This window comes from Hoplias malabaricus, chromosome 16 (assembly GCF_029633855.1).
Source record: "Hoplias malabaricus isolate fHopMal1 chromosome 16, fHopMal1.hap1, whole genome shotgun sequence".
In the NCBI taxonomy this organism is placed as follows: domain Eukaryota; kingdom Metazoa; phylum Chordata; class Actinopteri; order Characiformes; family Erythrinidae; genus Hoplias; species Hoplias malabaricus.
Genome location: NC_089815.1, coordinates 27059003 through 27081752, shown reverse-complemented (window position 1 = coordinate 27081752; position 22750 = coordinate 27059003). Strand labels below are relative to the sequence as shown.

The 22750-nt window shown below is 44.3% G+C and overlaps 1 protein-coding gene across 1 annotated transcript in view; it reads right to left on the bottom strand.

Annotated features, from left to right (window-relative positions):
- The window catches only part of pcdh17 (protocadherin 17), a 65994-nt gene extending 45686 nt beyond the window's left edge, over window positions 1-20308 (bottom strand). The window contains exons 1-2 of the mRNA XM_066647062.1: window positions 19800-20308; window positions 16313-19081 (exon numbers count right to left, since the gene is read on the bottom strand). Coding sequence (XP_066503159.1) covers window positions 16313-18793 — 2481 coding nt within the window. The 5' untranslated portion in view covers window positions 18794-19081; window positions 19800-20308. The remainder of the gene's footprint in view (window positions 1-16312; window positions 19082-19799) is intronic.
- Between the last annotated feature and the right edge of the window lie 2442 nt (window positions 20309-22750).

Sequence of the window (22750 nt, the reverse complement as noted above, 5' to 3'; positions counted from 1 at the left end):
TTTTGCAGCACAAAGCAGGCTAGTGTGTGGCAGGGCTTAAACAAACAGAAGAGTGAAAGCTCCTGGCACTGTTATTCTAGCCCAGGCACACGTCTGTATTTGTGCCTGTAAAACTCTGCAGTATGTAATTGATTTATAAATGGGCTGAGGTTTCTATTGAGGGCCCAGACTCTAGTGCAGCCGCTGGATTCCCTACGCATACTTTCTGGTAGCAGGCCAGAGCTCCCTGAGGAAGACTTGCACAATGAGCACAAATAATGCTTTTAAAGCACTTCACACACATAGACACACAACTAGAGAATTAAGCCAGTCTAAAAGGCCTTGCTTATTATTACTCATGCACTGTCCTTCGATTGCCGCGAACAGACAATGAAACGCAGTCCGACAGAAGCTTTGTCTACAGCTCACAGGGATGCATTGCACTTCATTAGAGGGTAAAACCCATGAGATGGTGTAAATATAATGCCATGATTCATTTATGCTTTTGTGCAACTGCAAACACATGTTGACACTGTGTGGACATTCGTGCATTCATCCAAAAGAGAAAGAGCAGAACGTTGTAGTGGAAATTCTCACGTTTTTCCCCATTTCTCAACATTATTTTTTATATTTTGTAGATTCAAATAAAGGTTTGTGATGTCACAACCAGCAGCAAAGAAGATATATGATGATGATGATGGTCAAAATCAGCCAAATCCATAAACCAATACATTTGCTTACAAGCTAGTTCTCTGCCAGGTTGAGGGTTGTTTGGATCTTGTGCCACCCCCAGTGATACAGTAATAGCGAGAAAAGCCTTCGCCCTTTGCATAAACGCAATACATGTGTCAGATGTTGGAAGTGTGCTAGTCATGGCCTCTGCCAGCCATTGTCTGCTATTTTTACATACGAAGGCTTTCTTTTCGTCTCAAAGCAGATATGGGTATGCGCATCTTTGCAGAAATATAAATCAGTCAGTACGCCGCACACAAAAGCACTTCGGTTTAGTTCAGTAATGGGGCTCCAGTCTCTATACGATCCATCCTCTCCCACACCTGTAGACTGACACAACTGTGAGGGAGTGAATATTTAGGAGGAAGATTGGAAATAGTCCAATAATCCTCTTAAACCATCCTTTAGGTGGGCTAGCCTGAAAATGGCTTATCTGGTTAGCATGCGCTATTATGGAGAGGTTTATTGACATGTGTGTGTGAGACACACACACACACACAGAGAGAGGGAGAGAGAGAGAGAGAGAGAGAGAGAGAGAGAGAGAGAGAGAGAGAGAGAGAGAGAGGGGTGGAGATGACATGGCAAGAACACAAAATCAATACCCCTGACTCTGGCCTGGACTCTTAACAGCCAGCTACAGCAACGTGATTCATCGCCAACATACCTTTTCATTATAGAGAATGAGGAATGAGAATTTAGCTCACCGCTGAAAGGGAGAATGAGATAAAAGATGAGAACAGAGAGAGTGAGAGTGAGAGAGTAAAGGAGATAGTGATGTCTTTGAGTAGATTTAAGTATTGAAGTGCAAATGAGCATGCACATAACCAGATTTCAACCCATAATTGTTTGAAATGTAATATTGGTAGAGAGTTATCAAACAGTTTAGAGTCTCTTCCTCCATGTGTTATTTAGGAAAACAGTTTTGTTCGTTTTTTAGCTGATCGTTACGATGCCTTCTTAAATGAAGTGTTTTAATATAACATAACATTTTCTCTGGAACGAGAGTTCAGCTTAGGTAATGGTACTCACGACATCATTAAGCAACAGGGTTCCCAAATATCCCTCTACTAGTCTTAAGCGTGTTAACCCTGCTGCCAATGGAATTTGCCTCCTCTGCCAAGAGGGGTTACGCTACTTACAGGGTGTTACAAGAGTGTGCAACAGGTCAAAGGCCCATATAATCCTCCTTTATGTTTAACATCCACTCAAACACGTGTGGAGACAACAGAGTCTGTGTCGAGCCTAGTCCTGGACCACATGGTGGAGATTTGGGTGCTTGGTAGATTGTGCGATCCTCACAGAGTGTACACCAATTTGGCAGACTGAACATGTGTGAGTTAACGCTGAGGTGAGGAGGACATGGATGTCTATTTAACCAAATTAACTCATGAAACTTCAGGACCCTTCAGCCAAAAGTCTAAATCAAGCAAGGAAGAGGAGCCGACAGTAAAACAAAGAACAGAAGATTAAGATTGACTAACTGTGTGGAGACTTCTCACAACAAAGAAAACAATAGGCGTTGTTTAAATCCAAGTCAATTCGATGTGTGTTTTGAAAGGGCAATTTAGGAAGGGCATGGTGGTGTGGACAGGGGATCAGTCATAACGGTATGATTAAATTAGAATGGGCTAAAAACAATAATAATGTAGATTGTCACTCCTATTCGCTCACCCTCTCCAAAACCCTTAACTCTACATTTCAACGCTCTGTTTATACTCAAGTATTTTCTTCTGTTTATGCAAACGGCTTTCTTTGTGTCACACGATGACACGCCAACCACTCTGAGGGGAAAGTAAAAACGACACCGCACCTGACGGACTATTAGAGTAACAAAAACAATCACATCTATTACCATTGGGGGAAATATAAAATCTGAACAATCACAAGCATATGAAATATCTAGTAGTCATTATTAATTTTAATATTGTTTTTTGTTAACTTAATAGTATTAATACTCACCCTACCTAACAGTAATACAGATTCATGAAAGGTCTTACTACAAGACATGCTTTGATTTTGGTAGATTTAGCAAATTTAAAATTGCCAATAATATATACACACATTATAATCATTTTTGAAATGTAGTAAAGGTTAAGTTTAGAGCTGAATTAATTGAAGAGGGATACAATACAGTAAATGAAATAAAGCACAGTACCGGAGGAAACCGACGAATAAAGATAAATTATAAACTCACAGATATGTAAGAGACACAGGGATACTCAACAGAACACACCTCACCTTACAGACAGTCACCCGAGGAAACTCAAACAGACACAGGATAACACTCAAATTCATATTATATTTATAAATAGGTATAGAAGATATGAATCAACACATCCTCACAGACAGTCACAGAGCGATATACGTAGAACAGGGTAGAAAATACAAATATTACAGACAGTCAAGAGGAGGATAACCTCTTACACTAGGAACGACCACACAACTCACTACAGTCACCTGGAGGAACACGAGACACAGGAGACACAAACACCTCACAGTTAGTCACCTGAGAGGAATCTAACCACAACCTCAGTCCCAGGAGCTGTGTGACTGAGACACTCCCAGCTGCTCTCCCACCAGATGGTTACAATAAAAAACAAATCTTTTTGTGTAATATTGGTACTATTCTGAACACCTGTCTAAAGCAAATATCTGCCATTATCCACATCACTGTATGAATTTGCAATCCTGTAAAATAGTGCCTAAAAATCATCCTCTGCTTCTAGCTAAAGTAAGATGAACTTATAAACATGCCATATAATTTAACCACTCCACTGCTGCCACTAAACTGAAGACATAACTATTCACAATTACATACAATTCTATGGGAATGGTTCTACAGTTGACAGCCTTGTTAATCTGCATCGCAGCCTCACCCTTACAACCTGTATAAGCAGCAACAGATTGCGTTGTCCCAGAATAGAGCATGTGCAGAGAACTAGCTGTGTTAGCTGTTGTTCTAATTTCAGTAACAACACAAGCAACTTACATCTATCAAAGTATAACACACCTTGAAGAACTCACACAAGTACAACCCTTCCTGTTGTTATAATGCGGTCGGTGTGGGTTGTATCACTGTGGTCTGCACATGGCTATAAACAATCAATGGTCCATTCATACACTCTTCGAACGTTTTTACTTGACACCACTGCTATTGGGGAAAGCTGGGCCAGTGGTTTTTTTTTGGCCATACGCTATTCAGCAAAACAATTATGGCTCGTTCTTAATTTCAGACTTCTACTTCTAAATTAGCCAGTGGCTTCCCACTTCAGTGTGACATAATGTGCTTTCTTCGCTCCATGAATGACGTAAGTTACACTACGCGGTGAATCACTTTGCAGTTCCCATGAGTTGAGCACAAAAACGCAGCCGTGAGAAAGTGTATGGCTCAGAATAAAGCTGTGCATCACTCGGCACCAATACCCTCCAGTTTGAGCCGCATTTGCCTTTGATGAGAATTAGAATATTGCAAACTGACTGAGCAACAGTGCTCATATTTGGGTCACAGTAAGGGGATAAACAATTCATAAGCAAAGTAGAAAATTAAATAAATAATATGATTCAATTTAGTTATGAAAGAGCACAGAGCACATTGTTGGGGGGGGGGGATATCAAAGTATTGGGTCTATTCCCATAACAACTTTGGGTAGAAATCACACACACACACACACACACACAAAGTATACACTGTAGAGATACAGAAGGATTCAGGACAATTGTGTTTTGTTGCAAGGTGACTCTCTCTATCTTTCTCTCCCTGTCTTTTTCTGTTTCCATCTCTCTCAGGGTCAGTTCTGCTGTCTCCTTCACTGAGGCTATGTGAGTACGTAAGTGTGTGTGTGTGTTCGTGTTTATCAGTGAGTAGAGAGAGAGTCTGAAACTGAGAGAGACTGAGACTGAGCATTCTCACACTCCAGAGAAGAAGTGCTTTGCTTAATACTGCATTGTCAGAACGTGCCACAGCAACATCCTGCAAACGCTTTTAAGTCTGTCGGCTGTGCATTAAGGAACTGTCAGCCGGGCTATAGAATTAATCAGCAAACCCCAGAAGAAACAACTGCGCATAATCTACAGCCATAAACCCGCTTGACCTTCCCTCCAAATGTGCCGCTGAGTTGCTCTTCAAACGAGAAAACCCACAAAGCAAGTGGGCCTTAGCCTCAGAACCTCTCTCTCTCTCCCTCTCTCAGTCTCTCTCCCCTTCCCTCGTTCCGTCCCTCCCTGCCTGCTTTTTCTCTGGCAGAGCAGCGACAGACACGTCCTCTTGCCTGTCTGGTTAACACAGATGAATAAAAAAGCAGCAGAGAGGCTTAATGTGACCTCTATATTCTCAAATCTGCACAATGTGTTTGTTATGAACATATTCACTCCTGTGTAACGGTCACTGCTGTTGTGGTTATTCAAACAAAAAGGGAGGGAGGGAAGGAGAGAGAGTCAGAGGGAGAGAGAAGCAGAGAGAAAGAGAGACTAGAAAAAAGAGAGACAGAAATCATACATGTATATTCAGATGCTATGTTGGCTATTGTTAGAGGCAACAGCACTTCATTTATTAACAGCATATGTGGATCGATTGGAGAAAAAGCACAAAGCTTACACTGGCGACAAGATAATCTCATCATCAGGAATCTGGCTTGGGTCGTCACTGACATGAGCTATTGTACAGCTTATCTAAAATGACAAGAGTACACAGAGAGAGAGAGAGAGAGAGAGAGAGAGAGAGAGAGAGAGAGAGAGAGAGAGAGAGAGAGAGAGAGGCTGCAGCTCTCACCTAGGAGTGTGTGAGTAGGCATTTAGACAACAAGACTCTTAACTACACCAAGCGAATTATGAACCTCTCCTTCTCTGGATCAATCGTAAGACACTACAGATGGGTCTGACTTTAAAAGGGCTCCAGTGATCCCTCGCTCAAAGCCGTGGATTTTTGGTTGTGCCAGGATGGACAGCACTTCTAAGATAAGGAGTGTGTGTTGGTCGAGCACAGAAGGAAAAATAGAGTTTTCTTCCAAACCGTAGTTATTCATCTTCAGCTGTAACCAAAACAAACTGGAGGCACATGGCACGGCTGGGATTCAAAATCACCAGCTTCCACTTCCTACCTGCAAGGTTATGCTTTGATCACTGTAATGAAAGCATGCTGCTTTCTATCCGTAGCTGGACAAATTCAAAACTTCAATTAGACACCATTATATTTCGAAGTAAAAAAGGAAGTGTTTTATTGCCGTTTCAGCTAAAAGAAAAATGTGCACTTTGTTGGAGAAAGAAACATTAATTTGTTATTTTTTTGGCATCTGTAAATCTGACATTAAGCATAATTTACACCTAAGTCTCAAAGATGTCAGTGTTTAATGTAAATGTAATGTAATGTGTATGTAACAATGAGTTTTACGTAAGTAGAAGTAAACAGAGGTAATGATTCTAGGCTCTAAAAACCTTGACTGGGTGAGTAACCCCCTAAACAGTGGAGCTCCTACTATTTACGGTTCCGTTAAGACAAACCAGCAGTGGAGGGTGGGATTGGGGGTGGAAGGGAACGGGGTTTACCATAAACAGATAAGAGTGTGTACATAACACAGATGCTGACAAGTCTGGTCTTGAACTGACAAGACCACAGTCTCAGGGTTCGTATTACTCCATAGTCTGCCCCTCTGCAATCAGAGATCACAGAGGGGAAGTTACTGCGCACTGCACCTTAGGGGAGCAATCACACCATGTGCTAGAGTTCTAGCGAAAACCGAGTCCATAACTACCCAAAGAACTTCTCAAAGCACTGTGAACGCAGATGATAGAGCAGTTCAATCCAGAGTCAGGAGAAGCCACAAGAGGGTGATGGACTATCGATTCAAGACATCACGGACTAACACAAAGCATGTCGAGAATACTGCTCACAACTGCAGACCTCAAAATGTCTGTTCGGAAATGATAAGCATCGACACTCCCTCAAATAAACGTTTCATTACACTTAAAGGAGAGACAAAGGGGAGGATGGGGCAGTTCTGCAATGCAAATGAGTGCAGGGTGAAAAGTGGATCTCTCTCTAGGCTTTCCACAAGAAAGACCCTCATTCCCCAGCATGGGAACTTACCTGAGGGCACTCGGGTGGTAGGGGGCACTTGCCGGTTGGGCGACTGCCAGCACTCAACAAAACGAGTTCCACTTGGTTTGACATTGGCAGAAGATCCTTTATTCCCCTCTTTCCATCACTAGATTGTACATCAAGACGCACTTGCTAATGTTAATTTAACTCTAAATTCCTTACTGAATGCCCACAATGCTAATATTTTAGTTCTGATGAGTTTAAGGAGAGTTAGGAAGGGGTAACTAAAACTGAACCAAACAAAATGAGCCTTTGAGTGGATCCTGCCACTTAGACAATTAAGCACAAGTGGGCCCATAGGAGCCATTCTAAGACCCTTGGGGGTTCACAGTGGCCCCGCTGTGTAGTCAGCATAATTTGTAGATAATAAAAACACGAGACGGTGCTTGAAAACGCGGCTGGTGGTTGAACAATCTTGCAAGTTCCCACCCAGGCAGTGGAGGCTCAGCAGCATCCTGCCACTGTGCATTCCCTCAGGGCCAAATGAACCACAATACATGGCTTTGTGTGCCATTCAGGGTCACGGCATAGAGCGAACAAGTTGTTCACCTCTGGCTGAGAACAGACTTCCAGGGGCCCTTCTACAACGGGTAAACCTGCTTTCTTAAGTAAGACACAAACGTGCACTTCTCTCCTAATTGTTCGTCAACTAGTCTGCTCTAATTATTTCACTTAGTGTGAAATTGTCTTGATTGCTCAAGCCTGTCCTGCCGATTCATCCGACAAATGAAAACTGCAATTGTTGAGTATCTACTCTTGTAATAAGGGCAGAGGGTCGCCATTTGAGATGTGAGCAAAAGCCAGCGTACATGAATCTTTAAAAGAGCTGACTGAATATTTCATTTTAAATGAGCATACAGTACAACTGTACAGACGTGCAGAGATCCTGAAAGTTTCCATCTGGATGTAAGCATGGATGAGGAGCAACATTTTCAATGATGTATACTACAGAAAGGATCCCATCAGAAGCCAATCTGAGTACTAAGAGAAGTTCATCTTTCAATCTAATATTCATAAAGCGAAAACCAGCATCCAGTGGCGCAGCCAGAAGCTGACCTTTGGGTGGGCCTTTGCAACAGTGAATGGGTAATATATTCATATTTTGTCAACCCCTGTGGTGGTTAGCTATGTTCTTGCCTCGGGTAAAACAGCAACCAGGAAGGGCAGTGTATCTACAGCTCACTGGGTGGGCCTTGGTCCAGTTTGGAAGGGCCTAGGCTGACCCAAGTCCACCCAATGGCTATGCCCCTGCCAGCATCATCATAGTAAATCTCTCCATGTAAAACAAACACCACCACAAAATACCGCATCTACAGCAACTCCAATAACAATGCCTTCCAGCCCTTGCTAATGCTGCAGCACACTAAGCAGAGGAGCCCAAGCAAATATTGACGGGGACTAAGTGTGACTTGTTTCCCCAAACACCCATCACCACCACCCCCCACCCCACCCCAGTTTGCTGTCCCTGTTGTTTGAGTTGAGAAGAAGCCTGCTGTTTACTGTAAGATCGATGGAAGAGCATGCCTCGAAAGCCTGTGAAAAACAACCAGGTTGCTGGAGGGCAATTTTAAGCCTTGAGATGAAAAAGCAAAACACAGAGCTCCACATCCTAAATCCTGCATCCTGACTATTTGATGTATCCAAGAAGCTTTGAAAGCCCCAGTGAAACCACATGAAAAACCTGGATTCCTAAAACAGAATGTGAAACAGTCTGCGATGGCTCGGTCTGGCCTGGCTTCTTCTGGCCAGGCAAATTAAGTGCTTTCCCTTTTCCTTCTTGCAAGGTCAGCCTTGTGGTCTTGTATCTCTTTAGCTTGCCGGAAAAAAAAAATCTCTTTCCTTTGTGCTGTTTCCTCTAATAGCTTTTGTTGCTTTAGTAATTAAATAACCCCACCGCATAACTCTATGCAAGCAATATTTGCTTGCTGCCCTTCAAGAAGGTTAGGTGACTTGCAGACTTTAAACACCCACACAGAGTCAAACACACCTAAACATCATTATCTCCTCCATGTAGAGTCCAGTAAAGTTTTAGAATCTCTCCTCGCGGTAGGACACTGAGAGCTACAACGGGTTTCATTCTTGAACTAATAACAACATCAAGCACCACCCAGAGCTGGCCAATTAGAGCAATAACAAGCTCATTCATACACTGTTTTAAACCTTCATTCACTGAACGAACGCGGTCTACTGTCTGCTTTAATGCCCTGGTCACAATGGCCAGTTCAAGATTGATTCCATCATTTGAGTGGCGATAGAGAGGGGAGTGAATTTATGAATCGAGTTATGAGTTATTAATGACCTCCCGCATGCCGATTTCCACCAAAGCTCAGACTCCAGGAGACCGGGGGGGGGGGGGTGGGGGGGCTGGATTATGGTGCTATACAACTCACTAAATAATTCAACAGAGTGACTTGGATTTCCAGAATCGCCATACATAATACATGCAGTTCAACAAATGTCCTCAGTATTAAACACAGAGCCACACACTTCTGCAGCGCGCTAATTAATCGTCTAAATGTGCTCCAAAAGTGCTGAGATTTATTTTTTTCTTTTCTCCAGCTTCCATGCAACATTTTTCAGACTGAGCTTTTGACACACTTCAGCGCATCCAAGGGGGAACAAAATGGAAGGGAGGGGAGGGGTGGTTCTTTTTTTATTCTCCCCGTTACCAAGGATTGATTTTCATCTTCGCAAAAACTGGGCTAATCTTAACCCATATCTAATTTGTGACTAAATCATCACTTGAGTCACTCTCCCACTTCCAGCGCATGGCGCAAATAAACGCTCTATAGAAACGGGGGGGAAAGTGTTAGCGTGGTGTCTATAGGGTGGAGGGAGAGGGGAGACATCGATAAGACAAACATTTGATCTGAAATGGAATTCCGATTGCTTATTTACTGCCCCCCGCCGACAGGGAGTATGTTGGGGTTTTTGTGTTTTTTTTTCCATCTCCTGGAACACCTTTTCCTCTTCTGCTCACAAACGCTGTAAAGAGGGATTTCAGATGTTTATCGTGACATCCTGCGCTTGTGTCTGATTTGCTAAATCTGATGATTTATTAATAAGGAGGTAAATATAGCCAGGGATCGTATGAGATCTTCTTGCATGCTGTAGTCACACATACACACACACACACACACACACACACACACACACAAACACACAAACACACAAACACACAAACACACACATCCTTAAAGCACATAGCACATAAATAGAGTGCTAACAAGGTGGAGAATATTATTCGTGGTTCAGGGGGGAAATAAATCCAAAAAAGTATCAAATAAACAAAGCCTAGGAAATATTTCCCTTGTACCCTGCAAAACACATTGATCTCACACGTGTGTATCAAAAACCTGGCATCAATAATTCACCACAACACAGCATCTGAAAATAAGAACAGTGCAACAAGAGCAGAACACTGAGCTTGTTTAATACACAGACAAATGGGAGGACAAAAGCAGAGAGAGAGAGAGAGAGAGAGAACACACAACACACTTCTACTTCTATCTTCAAACCCTGATTACATATCTCTCTCTTTACCCCACACTCTTGCTCTCTTCCACACTCTAAACACAAGCCGTTGTTACTCAGATTAGGCTTCTTGCATGAAAAAACACATAGAGGAGGAAATAAAACAGTTTTTTTTTCTTCTTACTCCAGCTGCCCACTGAAGTGCAGCAGCAATTTCAATACTATATGGAGCTGCTGATAAATTTCCAGGCTTCGGTGCAGAAAACGCTTCTAAAAAATGAGGCGCATGCAAGAAAAGAGAAAAGGGGTTGGGGGGAGAAAAGAGGGAGAGAGAGACTACGAATACTAAGGACAAACAGTTGGCTGTAGTACACACATAAAGGAAGTGCTGTGACTAAACCTGCCAGCATGCTTGGAATACACAACAGCCTCCTCCATCAGAAATTACCCCCCCCCCCCCACTCCTCTTCAGCATCCTCGTTCTGCAGCCTCCCCTCTGCCTCCAGTCCCTATGCAAGGACATATCTATTAACATGCATGACTGCACTCACGCTGCCTCTCCTGCTCACAGGATTATATAGAGAACACACAGACAGGGAGAGGGAGAGAGAGAGAGAGAGAGAGAGAGAGAGAGAGAGAGAGAGAGAGAGGGGGAGTGAGGGGGGGAAAGGGAAGGAGAGAGAAGGGGCACTAAGAAGACTGTCACATATTGACTCTACCAGCACTAGCCCTTTGTCACTATTTCACTTCAGATCCCAAAGCAATGCATCGAGAGCCCACGTATCGCCCTGATTACCTGACAACGCGTTTTATTGCTCAATGCTGCAAAAACAAGGTGACAGAAACCCAATCTCTACAAAACACAGTGCCACCGTGCCGTAAGCCACAGTAACATTAGCCTACAAACAAAATCAGAGGCGTTCTCGCAGAGAGCCACGTCGTTTCCAGGGAAGAATGCTTGTGAACGCCTTTAGTCTTCGTACTGGTTGGTACTCAACACCATGCTATTTTCTAAAATATCACAAACAGCAGATGAGTTTAATGCAATATTCATAAAACAAATGAAAACCCATCATTCCTAATGAATGCACAATACATTCATTAATTTATTATCTGTAACCCTTATCCAATTCAGGGTCGCGGTGGGTCCAGAGCCTACCTGGAATCATTGGGCGCAAGGCAGGAATACACCCTGGAGGGGGCGCCAGTTCTTCACAGGGCGACACACACTCACACACACCTACGGACACTTTTGAGTCGCCAATCCACCTACCAACGTGTGTTTTTGGACTGTGGGAGGAAACTGGAGCACCCAGCGGAAACCCACACAGACACTGAGAGAACACACCAACTCCTCACAGACAGTCACCCGGAGCGGGAATCGAACCCACAACCTCCAGGTCCCTGGAGCTGTGTGACTGCGACACTACCTGCTGCGCCACCGTGCCGCCATACACAATATATTCTAGCCCTAAAGTGTTGATGCCTTTGTTCTGGATTTGTTCTGTCTGAAGTTCTGTAGACTTTAAGCTCGGTTAGAGCTGGACAATGAGGCCAACATTTATATCACGATATAGGAATACAGTATAATTCCAATATTGATTTGAACAATAAAAAAGCCACAGAAAAACTGCCAATTGTTAAAAGCAACATGATCATCATCAAACAAAAACCTATTGGCCTCGTCAATACTAAAGTGGAGTGCAATGAACTGACTGTGTCGCTCTGTAATGACCCTCAGTCAGTGACAGACGCTGTAAATAATGTATAAAAATCACATCATTATTATTGAAAAATGTTAAATTGCGATAGATATATATAGAGATATTGATCATTATCCAGCCCTATGTTCGGTAGATGTTAATTAGAAACCAAACCTTTAATGACTTTGTTTTATATATTTGAAGTACTATTTTATAGCTCACAGTAAATGACACATATTATAATCACATTTTTATTAATACCATTACAGCTACAATAATATACAGTTTCCAGTTCCAACTCCAGTACCCCAGAAAAGACAATAAATCATTCTGTTCAAACTTGTCTCCACTTTATTTTTCCCTCCCTTCATGGGAGGCTGTATTGAGAGAAATACTCTATGAGTAAAAAAAAAAGTCAGAGCTGAATCATGGGTGTCCTTAGGGGACCCTGCCTCACTCACTCCTGCAACTGACCTTTAAAACAAAGACGCTGCGTTTAGAGAATTCCCTACCCCGCTATGTTCCTGAACACCCCCCCACCTACCACACACACACTAAGTGAATTAACGCTTTTGTCTGCTTGGTTTGACCTTCTGCATGTCCACTGACCTCTCCTGACAGGACAAACCAATAAACAATATATATGGGGTAGAGAAGGCAGACTTCCTCAGGATAAAAAGTAAAGAATGTCCCCTTATAGGGCACGTGGCTAAGCAGGATTAGTTCTGTCCACAACTTAGTGGATTAATGAATTTCCATCTTGTGATAAAAAGAAAAAAATACGTCCTTGTTTTCCATTTTCATAAAACAGAGATGAAGCAGTTGTGGAAAAAAACCCACAGCATTCAGATGATGAGGTGGTTTCTTCACCCTCTCTCATTCTTAAGGCAGACTGTCGCCACCTAGAGGACACTTTCATAGCCACGTCCTCCTCGCCACTGCATGCGGAGCAGCTAGGTCTGCCTTCATTCAGCTCAGACACATTTCCACGGTCTGAAGCTGGCACATGTTAAGAACATGGTCTATGGTTTATTACATTGGTCACGTAGCACGCGGCAACCCATGAAGACCAAGTGGGACTATGCAATTCATTTTCATAACCCATGGCTTTAAAATGAATGGGAGAAAAAAAAAATCCCAATAGATAATCCCCTCTCGGCTTTAATTCAGGCTTTAGAACCATCTCAGACAGTGAATAGCACATGGGAGAGGATCGCCAATCACTTTCAAGGCTAGGAAAAGAAAAGAAAGAAAGGAGGGGGGGGGGGGTGCGACGGAGAGCTTTTGAATGAATTAGTGAAATCCCTCATTCTCGGCGTGGAGGGATAGCACGGCTGATTCTCCTTAACCTTGATTTGTTGGTAAGTAATACGCATGGACACCCGCGGTGCAATTAAGCATCATTACTCCTCTTCCATCCCGTTATCCAGGAGCTCCTCCTCAGCCGGATGAATTAGCACGCTGTTCCAGCCCCTCCGAGAGATAAAGCCACCTCCACTACAGCTGCCCTCGACAACCCTTCGCCACGTCAGTTATTTCAGGAAAGTTTCACACGCGCCAACTCTGTGGCCAACTGTTACGAACCCCAGGCCCTCCTGCTATAAAATATCATTAAAGAGCCTCCAGGCCCTCGCTGGCATGCTGTCGCTGCTGCCGCCGAGGCTGATGGGAACTGCTTAAGGTGCCCTTCTGCAGCTGTGTTGTGAGCTGAGGGACCATGTGCATAGGCTACTGCTTATTTATTTATTTTGGTTGTTCTATGTGCCCCGAGCACTAATGACAGGAGCATGGTGAGTGCCCCCCTCATGGATCGATCTGGGAAAGGAGGAGGGAGGGCTCGGGTTTTGTCTTTGACATTTTTCTCATGCACTGCTCGGATTCACGTCACCTTCTCCTTCTTTCTCCTTATGAATGTCTCTCTCCCTCTCTCTCTGCCTCCTCTGCTGGGATTGTTTTACGGCTTCTGTAACACTATCCCCGCTCCAAGTCTTGCCACAATTTTGGTGTAAATAATGGAAGGCAGGCGGTTTAATGTATAGAAGGAGCTCCACAATGGTACAGTACACTCTCTCTCTCACACACACGCACAACAGGAGTGTGTGCATGCATTGTTGATGCCTTTTCACACCACACTTGAACGTGTGTGAATATGATGTGTGTTCGAGGGAGACTGAAAGAGAGAGATTTCTGATGCTTGTTTGTTTTATGCAGAGTGAAAAATGAGAGAGAGAGAGAGAGAAAGAGAGAAAGAGAGAGAGAAAGAGAAAAAGAGAAAGAAAGAGAGAGAGAGAGAAAGAGAAAGAGAGAGAGAGAAAGAGAAAAAGAGAGAGAAAGAGAGAGAGAGAAAGAGAGAGAGAGAGGGAAAGAAAAAGAGAGAGAGAGAGAAAGAAAGAGAGCGAGAGAAAGAGAAAGAAAGAGAGAGAGAGAAAGAAAGAGAGAGAGAGAAAGAGAAATAGAGAAAGAGAGAGAGAGAGAGAGAGAGAGAGAGAGAGAGAGAGAGAGAGCTGATATGCCGAGGGTTGGTGGTATTTCATCAGTGTTATATTGCAGCTCATTCTTGCATTCACATCCTGCTCACTTATTATAAGCCCGCACACTGACCTATGACCTGCAGACTGAGCACAATAATGCAAAGGTGCACACACACACACACTAAAAAAAACAGCTCTACCTGTATATATAATACACACATAGTGTACCGTGCTGCTCTTCATTGACCAAACAAGTGTTCTGATGACCATGCAAAGCTTGGAAGTCCACCCAAACTACCAGCAGTTCACATCTCTCAGAGACAAGAATATTAAGCTCCAGGATCCCTTTCGATCTGTGAGTAGCCACTTATCAATATGCGTAGCTGTTTGGGCCTTAGTTTCTAGGCTCTGAAATAAATGAGCAATTAAACATTAATAACTGAAAGGTGGTCTCTGAAATATGCACAGTACTGTACGCACAGGCAACTTGACACATATTAATAAGTGCTAATATGTGCTATGGAGCTTCATTCAGAACCGACACTGAAATACAAGCACAACGAGCAACTTTAATTCTCACCCAACCAGCCACACATAAACACATACACTCATTAATGCCCCCTCCACAGTGAGATACACATCCAAACCCCTGCTGAGGTGAGAGGAATAAGCCACTTCAACACTTCTACCACAGAAAAAAACCTCAACACTTATCCTGCATATAGAGCCTAGGAACAGTAGCTACATCACCTCCAAGCAACAAAACCTCATACACCACAAAAGACAGTGGAAAACGGGTTCTCGGGTGAGACCTCTCACCAACGCTACAGAGAAGCATGCATTAATAATGAAGAGAAAGCAGAGAGCGACAGCTAAATTACTTTTAGCTAGCTGTAATCTCACAAGGCTGCATACCTACACCTGGTGTAGCTGTGTTTAAAATGGGGGACTTTAGCCTTGTCTGACACGACAGATTTCAAATGCCTTTAAACTGGCTTAGCAGCAGAAGAGACACAGGAGTTGTCAGTGGCTTAGCCAAATCGCTGCACACAAAGACGCATTAGCAAGGAATGAAGAAATCCAGCAAAGCTCTTTCTTTGCCTCCATGAAAGGCTCAAAATCGTGAGAGACTATTGAGGTGTCGTTGTTGACTACAGCAATGGTGGCACGAGCTTCTAAGCTACCTTCTAAGCTGTGAGTTCTGAGGAAGCCATGAATGCTGTCACTTACAGTAAGAATACAATGTCTTGAGGTGGAAAATAAAATGTAAACATGCAGCCGCTTGACTTGTATCCAGCGCTAAAAATAATATGCTAAACTTTTCAGAGTTAGGAAATGCCACTAAGCCACAGAAAGGCAAACAAAAAAGCTTTAATGATGATGTAAGCCCTGTTGATTTGCCATGACTTCATGAGCAAAAGCAGTAAAACATTCATCAAAATGCACAAAGTCCAAACTAGGCCTGTTTATATATCTGAACTATCTGGGAGTGCACTGCAACAAAACCCCCATAACAGAATTATGTTCCATGCTCGATTTACACAGAATGCATTACCTGAAGCAATATGGCCAAGGCTAGATGTCAAAGACGGATAGAGAGGTGTGCTCTGCAATACATGAAGAAGGTGACTCACGTTACATATCTCCACAGCTTGTGTTACCTCTTCCCTCCCTCACCCTACCCTCCTTTCTTGTCTAACACCCACCCTTCATGCCAGCTGCTCTGCATACACACACCTATTCACTTAGAGAGTGCAAGATTCAAAGAGCAAGAAATAGGCAGAGGAAAAAAAATTTTAAAAAAAAAAGGAAAAGAGAAGGTGTTCACACAAACAAGGAGCGCAAGCTGTCTTCCCTACCTGAATTATCGACATCCTGTTAACCGGCGTCTCTGTGGTGCTAGTCACAGGCCCCGTGAAGCTTGTGTGACATCCCACGTGTCCTTGGGGGACGCTGAGGTTGTTGGCACTGGGCTTGAGATACATGACCTCGGACCTGGGAGAGCTGAGAGGAAGACGTGTCTGGTAATCGAAGTACATGGGCGAGGTGGCCAGTGAGGGGCTGCTGACCACATTCATCACGTTCATGGTGTCCCGCTCCTCCACCTCGCTCTGCACCAGCATGATGTCATTCTTGTTAATCTTCTTCTTCTTGCCCTTGCCCAGCTGCGGGTGCGAGTACTCGGCGATGCGGCAATTGTAGGTGCGGATCTCCTTGTTCTCCCGCTTGCACTTGACGGCGATGGCGATCATGGCGGCGAGCAGCATGATGGAGATGATGCTGAGGGTCACGATCAACGGCAGCGACATGTCCCAGCTGCGCTGCTCAGCGTTGATCCGCGGTTCTCCTTCAGGAAGAGTGCCCGAGTAGGCCTTCACCACGAGCTTGGCCATGGCAGAAAGCGTGGGCTTGCCGTGGTCTGTTACTTTGATGATGAGCTCCACCACGGGAGACACTTCCTCCCAAAGCGGCTGAGCGGTCCTCACCTCCCCGGTGACTGAGTCTATTTCAAAGAGGTGATCCTCGTTGCCGTCTGAGATCTCGTAAGTTAGGCGGCCACTTTCGCCAAAGTCGTTGTCCACGGCTCTTACAGTGGTGATAATGTGGCCCACGCCCACGTTGCGTGGGACATGGATCTCTGCTGTGTCGTTCTGCAGCAGTGGGAGGACGATGACTGGGATGTTGTCATTGACGTCCAACACGCTCACACGCACCGTGGTGTTGCTCTCCAGGTGAGGGTTACCCGAATCTTTCGCCTGCACTTTAAAATCAAAATATTTGGTCTGCTCATAATTGAAACTCCTCAGAGCATATATGGCTCCATCGGTTGGTTTTATGTTGACATACGTGGTTATGGATTCTTCGCTCACATTAGATGGAAGAAGGGAATAAGAGACCGTGCCATTTTGGCCCAAATCTGGGTCATGGGCCAGGACTGAGCCTAGGTATTCCCCTGGGATGTTGTTCTCTGGCACTTGAAGTAGGTATACCATTTTGGTGAAGCGGGGCGCATTATCATTCTCATCCAAAATCTTTACTGTGAAAGATTTGGTAGAGTTCAGAGGGGGGTTACCATTGTCTTTGGCCACAATAGTGATGTTATATTCATCCTTTACCTCTCTATCTAGAGCTCTATCCGTTACCACCGTGTAAAAGTTGTCAGAGTTCTCCTCCAGCCGAAAAGGGACATTGCCCAAGATCCTGCACTGAAGCTGCCCGTTGCGGCCCGAGTCCTTGTCTGTGACTCGCACTAAAGCAATAACAGTCCCCTGGGTAGCTGCCTCACTAACTGCCCCTTGCCGTACCGCCACAAAGCCTATAGACGGCCAGTTGTCATTTCTATCAAGCACTTTAACAGTGACTTTACAATGGCCGGGAATTGGGTTCGGACCTTGATCTTTAGCCTGCACATCAATCTCTATAATTGGGTTTTCCTCGTAGTCAATTTTTCCCTGAATCTTTATGACCCCTGTTCTAGGGTCTATTGAGAACAACTCTTTGATCCTGTCTGGGACATAGCAGCTGAAAGCATAGGTAACTTGCCCATTACTCCCCTCATCGGGGTCAGTGGCATTCAAGTCTATCAATACAGTGCCAATCGGAGCATTCTCTGGGATCTCCACAACATAAGAAGGCTGTTCAAACACAGGACTATTGTCATTTGAATCAGTTACCTTCACATTAATCTGCATTGTGCCTGACTTGGGATATTCACCCCCATCTGTGGCAGTGATGATAAGGGTATGGTGGCTGCGTTCCTCTCTGTCTAAGGACCTTTGAACAACTAACTCAGGGAATTTAGTCCCATCCCCTCTGGATTTCACGTCTAAAGAAAATATGCTGTAGTCATCTCGCGTGATTTGATATGTTTTAAGGCCATTTTCCCGAGTGTCGGGGTCATACGCCGCGGCCAGAGGGAACCGTGTGCCCGGGACCGCGTTCTCAGAAATGTCAATATCAATCTGGTCTGAAGGAAAGCTGGGCGCATTGTCGTTGATGTCCTGTATCTCCACCTTGATCATGCAGATTTCTTTATCGTTGGCAAACACCTCCATAGAGAGTTGACATTTGGGGTTCCGTTTGCACAGTGTTTCCCTGTCAATCCTCTGTTTGGTGTACAGCAGCCCGCTCTCCGGGTCCACATCAATGAGGTGCGGTGCCGAGTTCTCCAGCACCCTGAAGTTGGACTTTTTGCCCTGCTCCCCAAGCTCAAGCCCAGCATCCTTGGCAATGTTACCAATCACGCCCTGGACCTTCTCCTCTGGTATGGAGTAGTTCAGGTTTTTCAATGTCAGGGCTTGCGCCCATAACAGCAGGAAAGGGAAAATGGAGTGATACATCCCTTTCAGCGAGGGTGCCTCGGTCTCCAATGCGTTTTACGCTTCCGACCTGTTGATCAGCCCAGCGATCTCACGAATTACGCATTCAATTCCAAAGCCGCTCATGTTGCAAACACGGCAGGAGTCATCCGTGGGTCTTTCCTTCCGTGCAGACAGTCTTTCTCCTCCACGATTATCCTGAGTTTTGAGAACACACGCTGCGGCTCTGCATCTAATTGCTATTCTACTGAATGCCTGGGCGCGCTGGACACACACAAACCACGACCAAACAGCTTTTCCTTGGCCTTTCTTCTGAAACACACAGACACAAGAATAAACCGATGAAATCACATTTTTTAGCAGATAACCAAAAGTGGATTTCAGGTGTGACTCAAATGATTTTGAAATTACAGAACATTTCTGATTCAAAACACATAATAACACTTTCTGTCTCGTGTAAATGAAAGCTGTGTCGTTATTTCTCTTCTAAAATGAAAAGCACGTCAAATCCGTGATTCCTCATTCCTGGACGAAGGACGTGGACAGCATGTCAATAATCTAACCTTGAAAAGCTTCATGGGGCTTTTTCTCAGCATGTAGAGCTAACATGGGAGGGATATACCACCGTGGCACGACTTATTTCTACCAAGAGAGACGGGTTCTAGCGTCTGGAAGTGGTTTTCTAGGAGTAATGATTAACTGTTGTTTTTTTTTTTCTTCTTCTGTTAAACACCTCAGCTACGTTTATAGCTAGCCGTGTTGAGGTAACACTGTGAATACAAATGTGTTGCAAAATGAGTCCCTCTGACGAGCTAGGCTAACAAATCACCTCAGGTTTTTAAAAATAAAAAACGGGTAACCGCAATTCAACACGTAGAGTGGGAAAATAATGACCAAAAACAGGTTTTAAGGTGGTGGAAATTCAACAGAAGTCCTCTCTCTCTCTCTCTCACACACTGACATTCCGCCTCTGAGAAAAAAAAACGGGGGAAAAGAGGGTGAAAATGAGAGAAAAGCCAGGACTCACCTCGCTCCGAAACGCCGAGAGCCGTGTCGAAGCCGGTTTACATCCTCGGAGGTCGACACCCGCGGCGTGTGGAAGTAAAGTCCACAAAGAAAGTCCTGGCGCTGGGGCAAAGGAGCCCTTCCCCGCGCCGCGCTGCTCACAATGCGGGGACTCGCCTCCGCATACAGCGAGTCACCGGCTCCTCTAAACGGACCTCACTCTCTCTCTCTCCCTCAGTCTCTCTCTCTCTTCTTTACGAGCGCCGCGTAGCACCGCGCACTGAATATAGATCCACGGAGGAGAGCGGTCCTCTCGCTTTCCGCGCTGATATGAGGGGAGTCATCCCCGTGTTGCGCCCCCAAAACAAGATACGGTCCACAAGCAATGTGTGTGAATAAATATTTGGGAAGGAAACGGCAGAAAAGCCCAGAAGAACCACAAACACAGAGTGTGTAGACCCCGCTCTTCTCCTGTCACCGTCACCGTTGACACCCGCTCGCTTTCGCCCACTCCATCCCTCTCTCTCTCTCTCTTCAACGTCTCTCTCTGACTAACTCACTCTTTCGCATAGTGCATTAAACATTGTTGCCGAACCGCCGCCAGCCAATGAGAGGTAGAGATGGGTGTGGCTTAAGACGATTTCACCAATAGGCTTCCCTGTTTGGCCATGTAGGGGCGTGGCCAATGGAGCGTAATCTGTAATCTGATCCTCCTTTCACGGGCACGCGGTGTAGAATCCCGCGGCGTGGTTTGAAATCCCAATGCCGTTTTTGTCCGTTACACAGACTCTTTAAACCGGTGACAGAAAATGTCGCCTAAAATGGGCATATACTTAGTTCTCTGTTCGTGGAAACTACAGCGTTTTAACCGCCACTTTCCGTTCTCACATTCAGTTAATGCCATTGGAAAGACTAAGGTTGACATTTATGGGTTGTATTGAGAGTATTTTACTAATATGGTCAAAAAAAATCGTTACGCGTGGGACACCTTTAAATTTTTGAATAAAGCCAATGGCAAAACAAACAGAAATAAGCTTAAGTTTTCCTCGTTATGGCTTCTGAAAGAAAAATAGAATTTGTGAATATTTCTTTTGGAATATGTGCTCATTTTAGCATGAGTGTAACATTAATTTATTAATTTCAGGTATATATATATATATATATATTTATTTTATTATTATTATTTTTTTTATTAATACACATGTTCCCCTGAGGTTTTTTGGGTTGATAAACACCGGTCCTTACTACGCCTTTGTTTGTCACTACCTGTTGTTCTGCTTTTGGCATCTCTTCGAAAGTGTTTCCATAGTGGATCACCAGTCAAGCTGGCCATTGACCTAGACCAGGCAGAAGTTTAATGCCAGATTCCCTTATTGAGACAAGTCTCCAATGTCACTCAGGTGTGGGACCATAACCAAGACCGTAAAGGTGCCCAGTGGCTTGAGTATCGGACGCAGGGACAACAGTCTGAACTCTACACAATTTGAAAATAATGTATTTGTTTAGTCAATTAATTATAATTGTGTTTAAACCATATTTAGAGAAATATAATTTTCTCATAATTTCACTTCAATTTATATTTCTAATCTAATAAGGACATAAATATAAAGAGCCTATAACTATAGCACAGTGTGTATCCAGTTAAATTATATAATGTCCAGCATTTTAAAAAGAGGACACGTTTCTCCTAAAAAACACAACACTTCATTTGGCAAAAACAACGGTGTTCATTGCTGAACGCAGACATTAAGGCTCTAACTGTTGCCTGTGAGCTGCTCAGAGCAGTGCAGTGAAGGGCATTGTAATTCATTCAGCTCATCACTGCCCCCTAGTGGACACTCCTCCAGTCCTGTGTCAGTGTGCAGCACTAGTCCCAGCACCTCTCAAGCTCTGGGAGCTGTAGACTTACAAGCTTTACAGCAGGTACAACCTGTAATGTGTATCTATCGGTTCACTTGTAAGATGAAATATCTCTGAGAAAACTCTCCTCTAAAAACGACACTGTGCACAGATCCAGATCCTCTTTCATCATGGAGGCCTTTGCTGAGTAAGCACTCCAGGGAGCACTCCAGCCTGAACGAGCTGCTACGAAAACAAGCTCCAGCCCCAAAGAGATCTGTTAAAGACACGTCGTATCCTCCCCCGCTGAAGTGTTGTCAACCGTGGTCCCGCAGCCCGTCTCAGAGAAGCGCTACATAGTCTTGCGCTGATGCTGGCTGGATTCTAATGAACCAGTGCAAGCTCGCTAGCTGAAGAAGTAGGAGGAGAGGAGGAATATGAAGAAGCAGGGTCCAGAGCATTCGTCAGGCAGTGGAGGAATGGGATGGGAGCGCCGGAGCTCATTGTGTATTCCTGTGTGCCGCTCTTTAATATTCCTCAGCCGTTTTTGCCTTTGTCATATCATTACAAGGCTGTCTCTTTAATGCGGGCTGTTTGAAGCTCCTTAGTCTCTAATGCCCTTTGATTATACGGAGATGGAGGCGTATTTGATAGCGCCTCGCCACTAACGCTTACCGCATGCTTTAACCTCAGGCTCCCGCGTCCTTGACCTGGGCCTTGACCTTTGACCCCTGCTGGATAAGCCGGAAATGACAGAGTGGGGAGGCGTGATGTATTTATCTCCAGATCTCCCAATAAATAATAATAAAAAAAAAAAAGTAAAAAATCAAACGTATGGAGAAACCTTTCTCTGCTGAAGCCAACCAGGGATGCTTTTGAATGAACGATACAGGACAGCCAATCAGAGCAGAGATCATTAACATACCAATGTACACTCACTCAGATACCCTATTTTTCATACTCACATGTACATACTAGCTCACTCGCTCATATACTCACTCACTCACTCAAATGCACATTCATCTGCTCTACAAAAAGATGGCTACCAGTGACTACAAAGAAAGAAATTCTAATGAACACAGAAAGATGTGAGCAGAAAATGTGTTTGGAGTGAGCACTCCTGAGCAGTGTGGC